The 13,569-nt window shown below is 37.8% G+C and overlaps 1 protein-coding gene across 3 annotated transcripts in view; it reads right to left on the bottom strand.

Moving 5' to 3' along the window:
- Positions 1-13,569, bottom strand: part of Ubr3 (ubiquitin protein ligase E3 component n-recognin 3) — a 141,597-nt gene that overhangs the window by 59,360 nt on the left and 68,668 nt on the right. For all 3 annotated transcript variants that reach the window (XM_013345877.2, XM_026778748.1, XM_013345878.2), the window contains exons 21-25: positions 11,718-11,822; positions 10,300-10,473; positions 7,814-8,277; positions 2,926-3,014; positions 855-1,004 (exon numbers count right to left, since the gene is read on the bottom strand). In XM_013345877.2, the coding sequence (XP_013201331.1) occupies positions 855-1,004; positions 2,926-3,014; positions 7,814-8,277; positions 10,300-10,473; positions 11,718-11,822 (982 nt within the window). The remainder of the gene's footprint in view (positions 1-854; positions 1,005-2,925; positions 3,015-7,813; positions 8,278-10,299; positions 10,474-11,717; positions 11,823-13,569) is intronic.

Here is a 13,569-nt window from a genome sequence, read left to right as displayed (position 1 = left end):
ACTTTCCACAGGGCAGGGAACCCTGACTGCTCTTTGGACTGGAGAGGGAGGGGGAGAGGAGTGGGGGAGGGGGGAGAAGGGTGGGTGGAAGGGGAGGGAAATGGGAGGCTGGGAGGAGGGGGAAACTTTTTTTTTCCTTTTCTCAATAAAAAAAAATTGATAAAAAAATAACCTAGAAACAATGACTTTCCCTCATTTTTTAATATGTTATTAAAAAAAAGTAGAGCTGCTTAGAGAAAACAATAAGCCCAAAGCTGGAGAAAAGCAGGAGGAGAGCCTGAATTACACGTGACAAAGAGAAGGCTTCTATTACTAAGCAGATACCCTATAAGGACCAAGGCCAAATTAAAGAAATTTAGTGTCAGAAAGAATGATGCCAAAGTCAGATGTTACACTCACAGACTCAGGAAAGACAAAAGGCCAATGTGTCACGATGGAGCACTCTGACATGGAAGCCTCCTAAAGTGATGCCATCAGAACATCCTGTTGCAGAAGAACTTAATCCATCACGACTACATTATCTAAGAACCATTACTACTTCAAAATTCCTAAGAATGGGAAAGGAAGGACAACATTTCGACAGATAGCTTGGCAAACAGAGCAATTTCTATGCTGGGTCAAGAATTACTTCTGTCTGCTGTTTTAAAAACCCAAGAATCCAAAGCAGAACTGGCAGGACACACCACATGTAACTAGAATATTGAAGTGAACAATGATAGATGTAGGAGGTTTGTAGATTCTAGAATAGTGAACAAGAAAGCTGAATTCTAACACTAGCTCTCATCTTGTACTAACAGCTTGTTCTGGATGCCACTGTCTACAATGTTTCTATTTAAAAGTTTATTTGACTTCACCTGATGATGCTTGCAACAGTACAACCAGTCCTGCAGGTCTGTCCTCAGAAGAAGGCCCACTCTGTCCACAGATAACACAGTCGTACACAGCCTCAGACACTTGTGGCTCTGCTGCAGCAATTTCCATAGGAATCTCGTTCTCAGGAGAATCTGGAAAGGAAAGCCATAACTCTTACAAGAAAAGTCCCTTTCAATAAACCCTTATTCCCAAAGACCTACTTCAAATACTTTTCAAGTCAAATACTAACAAAGTTGCATCATAACACAACTACTGAGACTCTTATTCAAGTAAAATGTTAACTCTAAGACCACAAATGTGAAGTGATAAAAATAACTTTGAGTAATTTATGATTCAATATTTTTTATGTTGTACCAATTATAGATAAAAATTGACACTAAAAAACAGAAACAAAAACATCTATGTAAGGGGCTGGAGAGATGGCTCAGCAGTGAAGAGCACTGACTGTTCTTACAGAGGTCCTAAGTTCAATTCCCAACAACCAAGTGGTGGCTCATAACCATCTATAATCTGATGATCTCTTCTGTCATGAAGGCATGCATGCAAATAGAGCATTCATATACATACATTAAAAAATTTTAAATCTATGTAAGAGAAAATTTTAATGATATTTTTAAAAATTATTTATTTATTATGAATATAATATTGTGCCTGCATGTTTGTCTGCAGGCCAGAAGAGGGCACCAGATCTCATTACAGATAGGTGTGAGCTATCATGTGGTTGCTGGGAATTGAACTCAGGACCTCTAGAAGAGCTGCCAGTGCTCTTAACCACTGAGCCATCTCTCCAGCCCCCTTTAATTAAATTTTTAAGGAACAAATAAATCATTAGTTTCAATTTATTTTGAGATTAGGAAGAAAAGAAATTTATAAGATGGCAACTCTTTGAAAACTGGTAGTAGTAGTAGGGGATAATGGAGAGAAAACTGCTTCCTAATTCTCTATTTCAGTAATAGTCATCAATGTTTATATAAGGAAATAATTATATATTCTTATATATTAATAAAGAATATTAAATAATTAATATTTCTAAGATGGCAACTCTTTGAAAATTGGTAGTAGTAGGGGATAATGGAGGGAAAACTGCTTCCTAAATCGATATTTCAGTAATATTCAGTAATAGTCATCAATCATCAATGTTTATATAAGGAAATCATTGTATATTCTTATATATTAATAAAGAGAATACAGAAAATAACAATGATCTGTTAATATATCATAAACAACAAGGAATTAAGACACACCAGCAGACACAGAAAGATAATCATTAGGTATTTTCTCATAAATTCAGGAAATGATAAACTTAAAGATGATAATCTGAAAGTAGTGAAGGAAATATTATAGGAAAAGGAAAGGGAAGAAGGAAGGGTAAGCATAAATATATTTTTTAAAAGGCTATTCATAGTTGTACCACCATATAGGAAAATGGTATTCCTTATCATTATAAAAATCCTAAAGCCAATACGAATTAAAAGGTGTGCATGATTTTTCAAAATATCAATGTGATGAAACAAAGAGACACCCAAAAGTGTTCTTAGAAATCATTACAAGGATCTTAGGCTAACATCAAAGAACAACACCAAAATAAATCATCAAATACGTCTGACACACGTGAGGGACAGATTTATAGAGAACAGAGAGGGCTCTTCTTAACAACTGCCTTTGTTCTACAACACAATGGCTATAATAAAGACCTGATCCGAAGCAGGCAAGACGGTGCAGTGGGTAAGAAGGGTATTTCCTCCAAGCCTGACCACCTAAGTTCCATGCCCAGAATTTGCATGATAGAAGTAGAAAACTGACTCCACACAGCTGTCTTCTGACCTCCACATGTGCTGTGGTTCCGGCTCACCTGTACCCATGTGCACACGCCATAATTAAGAATTATTCCAATCCCTCCATTTCTCTACTGTTTAAATAAAGACTGTAAATTATCTATACTATATACATATATATATATACTATATATTTAGAGCTGCTGAGAGTTTAAATCAAACTATTCCTATAAATAAGAACTAATTGTGAGAGTTTCAAGCTAAAATTCTGACTTACCAACATCCATTGCAGTTTCCATAAAGCTTTTCTGTCGTGAGGCAAACTCTGCGAGCAATTTCTGCTGCCTTTCTCTAGCCTTTTGTCGCCTAAAGAGAAATGAAGTTGTGAGTACATAGTGTGCTCAACACTAATCTGATTGGTGGCCACGCAATCAAGAACAACCCGTTTTCTATATTACATATGAAATATCATGTAAGATTTAAATGTCTCTGAAACAATTCTATCCCTTCTAAAAGACTTCAAACCGACTGTTTGCATAAGCAAAACTAAAGCAGTACCTACAGTATGAAACAATGGGGTAGACAGAAAATCCTAAACGTCCTACCAGGGAACTCTGACAGCTGGTAAATACTTTCAACGAAGTGACCGGGTATAAGATTAACTCAAAAAAAAAAAAAAATCAGTAGCCCTCCTATATAAATGACAAACAGACTGAGAAAGAAATCATGGAAACACCTTTCACAACAGCCTCAAATAATATAAAATATCTTGGGATAACACTAATCAAGCAAGTGAAAGACCTGTATGACAAGAACTTCCAATCTTTGAAGAAAGAAACTGGAGAAGATGGAAAACTCTCCTATGCTCATGGATCAGGTTTAATATACTAAAAATTAATTAGGATTAATATAGTAAAAATGGCCATCTTTCCAAAAACAACAGATTCAACACAATTCCCATAAAAATTCCAACACAATTCCTTACAGACCTTGAAAGGACAATTGTCAACTTCAAATGGAAAAACAAAATGCCTGGGATAGCTAAAACAATCCTGAACAATAAAAGAATTGCAGGATGTCCGACCATCCCTGATTTCAAGTTGTACTACCGAGTTACAACAATAAAAACCACATGTTATTGGCATAAAGACAGCCATGCTGATTAATGGAACTGATTGAAGACCAAGACATAAATCTACACACCTATGTGCATCTGAGTTTTGATAGAGAAGACAAAAATACACACTGGAAAAAAGACAGAATCTTCAACAAAATTATGCTGGTCAAACTGAGCATCTGCATGTAGAAGAATGTGAAAAAGTCCATATTTATCACCCTGCATAAAACTCAAGTCCAAGTGGATCCAAGACCTCAAAAGAAAACCAAATATGCTGAATCTGATAGAAGAGGAAGTGGAGAATAGCCTTGAATGCCTTGGCCCAGGAAACAACCTTCTGAACAGAACACCAATAGCAAAGGCACTAAGATCAACAATTAATAAATGGGACCTCAAGAAATGAAACTGAAAAGCTTCTGTAAGGAAAAGGATATCATCAATAGGACAAAACGGCAGCTTATCAAATGGAAAAAGATTTTTACCAACTCCACATCTAACCGAGGACTAATTTCCAAAATACATAAAGAAATTGGTATCCAAAAAACAACAAACCCAATTAAAAAGAGGAGTATAGATCTAAATAGAATTCTCAATTAGAGGAAACTCAAATGGATGAGAGGCACTTAAAGAAATGTTCAAGCCGGGCGGTGGTGGCGCACACCTTTAATCCCAGCACTCGGGAGGCAGAGGCAGGCGGATCTCTGTGAGTTCGAGGCCAGCCTGGTCTACAGAGCTAGTTCCAGGACAGGCTCCAAAACCACAGAGAAACCCTGTCTCAAAAAACAAAAAAAAAAAAAAAAAAGAAAGAAAGAAATGTTCAACATCCTTAGCCATCAGGGAAATGCAAATCAAAATAACTCTGAGATTCCTTCTTACACCTATCAGAATGGCTAAGAACAATCACACAAGAGACAGCTCATGTTGGAGAGGATAGTTTGGAATGCATAAGAACAAGTAAAAAATAGTAACAACGTCTTTTCTCTTAAGCCTCTAATGCCAAAAAAAAAAAAGACACACACATAAATTTTTCTAGTTCTCTTCACTAAGAACACATGGAAATAGCTATATTTCATTAGAAAAAGAACAAGGATTAAGTTTCTAAATCCCATTCTCTAGTAAAAAGCAACGAGAACTCCACAGGAAATGGCTGGCTTCAAGTGCAAGATTAGCCTGGAAAATCACTCTGCCTACAAAAAGGAGTATGTTCAAGGCATGATAAGAACTGATCAAAAAGGATAAAGATCTTACCATTTAGGAACTCTTAGTGGCTAAATCTGGAACATTTGATCATCAGAATACATCAGGTAGATGATAACTCAAACTAAAGCAAGAACTTCATGAACCCATGACTAATGAAAATAAATAGTACCTTGACTCTCAAAGAATCACCCTACTTTAAATGATGTACTCATTACAAAGGAGTAGCATAAACAGTGCAGAAGTCTGGCAGGCAGCTCCCTAACCAGCAGTCAATTGTAAACACTACTAACAAAACAAACGTAAGTCAAGTGACCTGGTGGAAGCAGCAATATCTCACTGATGCGCCTGCCAATGGCAGACCACCCCACGGTGAGGCAGTCTAAAATCAACCACTGTTCTAACCCTTCAGAGATTCAAAATCATGAAAATAAAGGAAAGATGGAGAAACTGTTCCACCTTAAAAGAGATTTAAAAAAAAAAAGATTCAACAACTAAATTCAATGAGCAATTATGAAGTGGATGTTTCTTTGATGAGAAACTTTGAACAACTGTTTAAACATGGGATCGTATAATGTAATCATACTTAAATACAAGGTTAACTCCTTAATCTTGTAGTTCTACTTTGATTATATAAAAAAAGGGCTTTTACCCCTAGGGACTACACACTGAAGTATCCCAGTGTGGAGGGTAACACAACAGCAACTTACTCTGAAACCTTCAGCAAGTTCCTGGTACTGTCCTTAATCCATCTCTCTACATTTAACATTACTTTGAAATGAAAGCCCATAAAAATCTAAGTGTATCCTCAGAGAAGAACTGTTCATTGTGTGGACAGTCGAAGCACTCCAGGAGCGATGCAGAAATGTTCTGATAGACAGTAACTTTGATTAATCCATGGGTGGTCTCTTTCACCAGCACTAGGTGAGCTCTAAAGTCTCGGGATTTTTTTTTAATAAATCCCAATCTACATCTCACTTCTAAGTATATGCCAACAAAACAATATACCAAAAGTAAATCTGCATATCAAATATAAGAGAATCTCTGGTATAACTAAAATCAAAATGCATTTCTCGGGTGCTGAAAGGATGGTTCAGTAGCTAAGAGCATTCACTGATCTTGCAGAGGATCTGGGTTTGGTTCCCAACCACCATGTGGCAGCTCACAACCATCTGTAATTTCTTTCAGGGTAGCCAGCACCCTCTTCTCACCTCGACAGGTACCAGGCACACACATGGTATACAGTCATCCAAATACCCATGCACGTAAAATACATGAGTCTTGTTTTAATGTATTTATCAGCTTTCTGTGAAATCAGCATTAAAAAAATTACATTATTGCTCTCCTAAATTAGGTAAATATGTGAATTAAAGACCATTAACAAATGACAATTCTGACAGATTTGGTACATTTCAGAATTATTCTTAAAGTTGAGGACACTGAAGTAGCAAATTATGAAAACTGTCCAAGACTTCCAGTTGTACCTTGTGACTAAAATGGCTTCTCATACAGTTATCACAGGAGCCTTCCCATTCTTCATAACTAGCAAATCACACAGGACTGCCAAACTCGTAACACCAGACAATCTTGATACGGGTTTTCCTTTCTGGCCTCTTCTGTCTTCTTTAATGCCACTTGTACTAGTCAGCTTTAACTATCAATTTTACATAGTCCAGAGTCAACTGAGAAGGGAGCCTGAGTTGAGGGATTGCCCAGATCACAGTGGCCTATTGCCATATAGCAGGGAATTGTCTTGATTGTTAACTGATGTAGGATGGTCCAGCTCACAGTGGGCACCACTATTCCCTGGGAATGTTGCCTTGGGCTATATATATAAGAAAGACAGTTAACCAAGAACCTGTGGATGAGCCAACAAGGAACACTCTTCCATGGTTCCTGCAACTCGAGTTCCAGGGGATCTGATATCCTGATAACTTCTTCTGACTTTCATATGTACCAAACATACATTCGGGAAAAAAACTTACACATAAAAAGAATAAATTTAATTTAAATTTTTTACCTTTGAAAACTTAGGAAAAGCCGGGCGAGGGTGGCGCACGCCTTTAATCCCAGCACTCGGGAGGCAGAGGCACGCGGATCTCTGTGAGTTCGAGACCAGCCTGGTCTACAGAGCTAGTGCCAGGACAGGCTCCAAAGCCACAGAGAAACCCTGTCTCGAAAAACCAAAAAAAAAAAAAAAAATTAGGAAAAAAAAATTGGCAAAAAAAATTTTTAAGAAACATTGCTTTCTCTACTAATTGATAATCATATAGCAATAAACACAAGTACCAAAAATTCAAATAGTTTGACTTCTATTTCAAGAAATACTTAAGGGCTGGTGAGATGGCTCAGCAGGAAAGACCCTTGCAAGCAAGCCTGATGACCTGAGTTCAGCCCCCAGGACATACAAGATGGAAAAGGGGAACAGATTTCCAAAAGCTGTCCTCTGACCTCCACATGCACACTATGATATGTGTGTTGACATGCAAATATGCACACATGTACATACACAAAATAAAATTTTTATAAAAACTTATCTAAAATACTTCTATTTTTACTTAAAGTTACAAGAGAATTCTGAGGTGACACAGCAATAATAGTATTAGCAATGTTTCTGAAGAGGCTTCCAACTTTCAACAGTAATTTAACACTGGGGCCAGCAACACTCATGTTTTTACCTCCCAAAGAACTGAGCACACACACACTAGCACAGGGTATGTTCAATCACTTACTTTACCAAGTAAAGTTGTAACTGAACCAGCTAAGTCATGAGCCCTGAATGACTGAGAAACAGAAAAACCCAAGTCATCAACTGTACAATACAGATTTAAGACACTAAAAATAAAAATACCTTTCCTCCTTGTCCAGAGTCTTCTTCTCTGCTGCAGTGATTTTTTTGGGTGGCACAGGAGGATTTACTTTTCTGCATATCTCTTCAATGATGCGTTTGTTCATTCTGCTTTGCATTGCAGATTTTAGCAAAATTCTTTCTACTGCAGTTATACCATCCCCATGATTGTATTTAGGAATTTCTGGTTGTATTAAAACTTCTATGTCATCAAGCCATGGAGGATAGTAAGAGTTTTGCTTTCCAGAGAGTTTGTGGTGAAGTTTGATTAGCAAAGACAATATGCTTTCCTTAATTTCCAAAATGGCTGTGGTTAACGGGGGAGCGGAACCAGGAGCTGACCATTTCTTTGGAGTGTAGGGCGGCCGGATCACCTGATTTGCTTCACTGCTGCTTCTATTGATGATCTCCTGAAATTTCTTTCTGCGCTCTGCTACTAAGCTGAAAACTTGAGCTGTACCGGAATTCTACCAGTAAAGATAAGAAAACAGAAAAAAAGAATTACTCAATACCAATTCTACTGTATTTTTCTGTATTTTTCCAAAGATCTCTCCAGCACATAAACGTGTTTCTTCCATTTTTTTTCTCAATTAGATACAGCCCCGTTTTAAAAGGGACAGTGATGAGGAAAAGGAGGTCACCGGTCACCTCAGTGCAACCACCTGACTCTACGTTCCACAAAACAAACAAACAAAGCTTGTGCCACACCTGCAGCCATATCACCAAAACAACAAACCTACAAACTAAGTTTCTCAATAAGGAAGCTTCTGTATTCTCCACCAGCCATCAAGAAATTCTTTATTCACGTCGGAAAGCCTGCTACAGCTTTCACATAATAAGAAAAGTTGCTTTTCTTTTTCTTTTCTTTTTGTTATTTTTTGTTTTTGCAGACAGGGTTTCTCTGTGTAGCCCTGCCTGTCCTTGAACCCACAGAGATCTACCGGACTCTGCCACCTGGGTGTTGAGATTATAAGGCACGCGCCACTACCGCCTGGCTTTCTTTGTATTTTTTTAAGACAGTAAATCTACAGTGAAAATTAATTTCAGAAAATTACAGATTTCAAGTTATAAAACTGAAATGTAAGGATAAAGTAATAAATTAATTTGCTTCAAACAGCATATCACCATGTTATCTGAATAGACATTTTTAGTCAAGTGTTCATCTCAATAATTTGTCTCTTAAACAGCCTTTTTGCTAAAGCAAACACACATCAGGCCTCTTAGAAATCATTTTTTAATGAAGTTATCAGTTTAATGAATTTTGTTCACTTTTCTAAAATGAGCATAAGAAGTATGCTTTTTTAAGTCAAATTATAGTATTCAATGTTTTTTTTTTTACATCCAAGATTTTAAAAGTATTTTGTAACATTAGAAGCAAAAGAGCCTCAGACAGAGGTTTCAAGTTTTTAATTAAAACCTTTATAGTATTCACAACAAAAACATGTTGCTAAAAGCAAAAAATAGACAAACAAATAGACTTGACACAAAAAAATCATTGAATTCAGTTCTCTCTCTCTACTCAAAGAACACCTAGTTTACAGAAAAATACTACTTAATTATTTGGCATGTCATATGCTATGGGTACTATGGCTGTATGCATGTCTGGTACTTGGGACTGGAGTTACAGGCACTTATGAGTAGTCATGTGGGTGTTGGTATTGATCCCAGGTCCCTGGAAGGGACACCAGTGCTCTTAACTGCTGCGCCTTCTCTCCAGACCCACTTCTCATTTTATTTTTAAAGATTAATTAAGCATCATGCAAAGAGCTGTTTTTCACAATGAATTCTAAACACAAGATACAGGATACAAGTATTTTGGGGCCTGTTTCAGTTAATTGCCACAAAAGCGCCCCCTAAAAAACAAAACAAAAAAAAAAAAAAAACACACACACACACACACAATCTTTTGATGGCCATGCTGCCAGTATTGCATTTGTTTTGGCTTAGGGAACAGTCTAGTCAGTCATCTGTAAGGGGTTAGTAAAACAACTGCAGTGCTAATGGAAGCAGAGCCAAGTGGGCCACTTGTTGCTGGTCCAGAATACTTTTAACACTAGCAAGAAAACTTTGCTACTAACCACTCTGCATTTTTAATCAGTAACATAAACTTATTTGAAATTAAATATAAATAACTTTATTAAAAGTAAAAAACATTAAAGAAATATTTTAAATTTTATTATATTAATCATATACACACACACACACACATACACACACTCTAGTGGGGTTTTTTCCCCCTCATTTCCAATTAGTCAGGCTGCTAGTTAATACAAATATCATACACATCTACCTCTCTTTGAAGAACTTTAGGCCGTCGGGAATTCTATAGCAGGTTAAAGGAAAAAGACTGGTTAAGCAACAATATTTAGACATATCAGAAAATAGATGACAACTTCCAGCGTTTCCTTCTGAATGCCATAGATTATCTATGCAATATCTCAGCATAATGTAAACCATTCCCTTCCCATTTCCCTCACTTTTAAACTTACTTGTAAAGAGCCCAGATCATCAGAGCTCGTGCCGGCAAGTGAGTCCCTTTTCAACTCAGGAGCAGTCTCTGGGACTCGCACTCTGACATAATTTATAAAGTGTCGCATATTTGATACCAAGTTACTTCCAGGGAACCAACTGTCATGACAACGTTCTGGTCCACCCACTGATACCTAAGACATAAATAGAGAGATGATAGATAGATAGATGGATGGATGGATGGATGGATGGATGGATGGATGGATGGATGGATGGATGGATGGATGGGATAAATAAATATGTGTGCACCAGAAACTTGTCACTTCGAGTCTGAGATACAATGAAGTTCTAACTCAGTGAGTGCTTCTTCATAATTGATGTTCTCACCATAATACCAAAAAATATACAAACAGCTTTTCTTAATGTTTTTCATTTGAATACTAAATCTTCAATTTCAACAGTTCCATATATAATGTAATTCCGTTTAGAGGAAAGCTTCAAAGGACCATATATTTTAAGAATAAAGGCTTTTTTAGGCCGGAGAGTTGGCTCAGCGGGTACACTATCTGCCAAGCCCTACAATCTAAGTTAAACCACCAGGTCCCATAAAGCAGAAGGAAAGAACCAAACCCTGCAAGCTGTCCTCCACCTGCACGTGAGCACTGTGGCGTACACCCCACCCAGATGCTAAATAAATAAATGAATAGGACCGTCTTGTCAGGTCTTCAAATTTAAGAATTAAGAGCACTGGCTACTCTTCCAGAGTTCCTGTGTTCAGTTCCCAGCAACCACATGGAGGTTCACAACCATCTATGATGAAATCTAATGCCCTCTTCTGGTATACAGGCATGCATGCAGATAGAACACTGCATACAAAATAAATAAATAAATAAATGAATGAATGAATGAATGAATGAATGAATGAATGAATGAATGAACTAACTAACTAACTAACTAACTAACTAAACTAAAAGTTAGAGAGATAGCTCAGTGGTTAAGAGCACCATCTGCTCTCCCAGAAAACTTGGGTTCAATTCCCAATACATTTTAGCAGCTCACGGCCATCTCTAACTCCAGTTCTAGGGAACCTGATGCCCTCTTCTAGCCTCCATGGGCACTGCATGTAAGTGATGCATGGATAAAGATGCAGGCAAATGTCCATATACATAACAAAGGTAATGTTAGCCTAGTGGTGGCAATGCATGTCTTTAATTCCAACACTCGGGAGGCAGAGGCAGGTGGATCTCTGTGAGTTCAAGGCCAGCCTGGTCTACAGAGTGAGTTTCAGGACAGCCAGGGCTACCCAGAGAAACCTGTCTTGAAAAACCAAAAAAGAAAAATTAAAAAAAAATCCAAATTACACTTCTTGAAAAGAACTGCCTGATGGCAGACAGAGGTTGCTTCCTCTTAAATGTTCTAAGACAGAGGCAGTGCTTACCTCTTCCTCAGAATCATCCTCAGCAGAGTTTTCCAAACCTAATTCAATCAGGTACAACACCATGCACAGTACATGTTCCGACAGATTTTGATGATCCATTAGAATCTTGAAAAAAAGAGAACACCTCATAATTAACTTTTTCACATTATATATTGCAGTTAAAGAGATGAAAACAATCTATTACAAACAAAAATCACAATCAGATAATTATCAGATATAAAAATGCAAATCTTAGTGAAAATACAGTCTAAAACACTAGGTTTCCTCTGAGATTATATAGAGCTTTTGCTAGATTTATTTTTAATGATGTGCATGGGGTGTGTATACACATAACTGCAGATATTCCCATCGGTCAGAGTCATATATTGAATCCTCCGAGGCTGGAGTCACAGGTGGTATGAGCTGTACAAGGCGGGTGCTGGAAACTCTCAGCATCCTCTGCAAGAGCAGATATGCTCTTAACCACAGAGCCAAGTGTCCAGGCCTACCTGGGAATATTATGCAGTTTCTGGAAATAGCAGTTTGAAGACTTCCTAAATAAAGAGTACCACATTTAACAGACACAAAAGTCACTAATATAAATAAAAAAAATTTACCAAGAACACTTTACATTATAATCTCCTGATACTCTCCTGAAGACAGGGTGCCAAATAATGAGTTAGCCAACTAGCATCACTCATTTAAATGCAACTGTACATGGCTAACAGCTGAAATCCAATATAAATCATTAGTATTAATTCTGTCTTTAACGTTCTCGGCCTCTAAATTTTGTATGTGACTATATAAATATGTAAGTCAGTGTATGTTTTCCATGGTAAGAATGGAAAAAGGAAAACGCAATGAACCCTACCTTGTACATAGATCACACAAGTCAAGCCTTACTCATTTTCTACAGGATGTAAGATTGTGACAGGCCAGTGATTCGTCTAAAGATATCTAAACTACTACAGGAACAAGATGGCATGGCGGCTTGTCCTCATTATAAGTAGGCAGGTGACCAAACGAGGGGAAGGACAGAAGAAAGGATTCAGTGAGGAAGCTGAAAAGGATGGTAAAGAAGCTGAGCCTCACAAGAACGGTCCAAACGAGGGGACAAGGGAAAAAACCAATTCTTTGTAACTTAATAATGCAGACATGCACTGACAGATTTCCTACTATTTGACAAACAGGAGGGTGTCTCCATTGTCTCTTGTAAAACCTCACCCTTAAGTCTGTTTGTACCTACTGCAGCAAAAATCTTTGGCCTCAGTTTTCCCATACCTAAAGGCAAAGAAGCCCAGAATTCTCTGAGACTTCTTTGGCATCTGTCATTTGCTTACAACAGTGCCTACAGCTAGAGTCCCAACAAACAGTAGGCAGATGGTGCCAAGAGTGTGGAGACTAGAGGAGGCCACGGAGGAGCCTAAGAGCAGGAGTTCCAGAGGTCACCCTTTCCAGCTCATCGCATCGTGGAGGAAATCAAGGCTCACACCAAACTCACTTGTCCAAGCAGCACTACACACAGCTCTCAGCCGCCCAGGCCGACGCCTGCCATTTCTGTCTCCTCTCGATAAGAAAGCATTACTGTCTAAATCCAAAGAAATTTTGAATTGAAATAGGTGGTATTACAGATTTAGCAGAGAAAAAATAAAAGCTAAAGATCCTGAACAAAACATTGAAGCCCAATTTTCTCCCTGGCAACTTTGCCTACTTCCCATAGCCAAGAGGATAACTATATGTTTTCCCTTGGGTTCACCTTCTTACTTAGCTTCTTTAGGTTCACCAATTGTAGACTCCGTGACCCTTATTTATGGCTAGAAACCAATTATGAGTGAGTACATCCCATGTTCATCTTTTTGGGTCTGGGTTACCT

Source organism: Microtus ochrogaster, chromosome 4 (assembly GCF_000317375.1).
Source record: "Microtus ochrogaster isolate Prairie Vole_2 chromosome 4, MicOch1.0, whole genome shotgun sequence".
Taxonomy (NCBI): domain Eukaryota; kingdom Metazoa; phylum Chordata; class Mammalia; order Rodentia; family Cricetidae; genus Microtus; species Microtus ochrogaster.
This window is presented reverse-complemented; position numbering and strand designations above follow the sequence as displayed.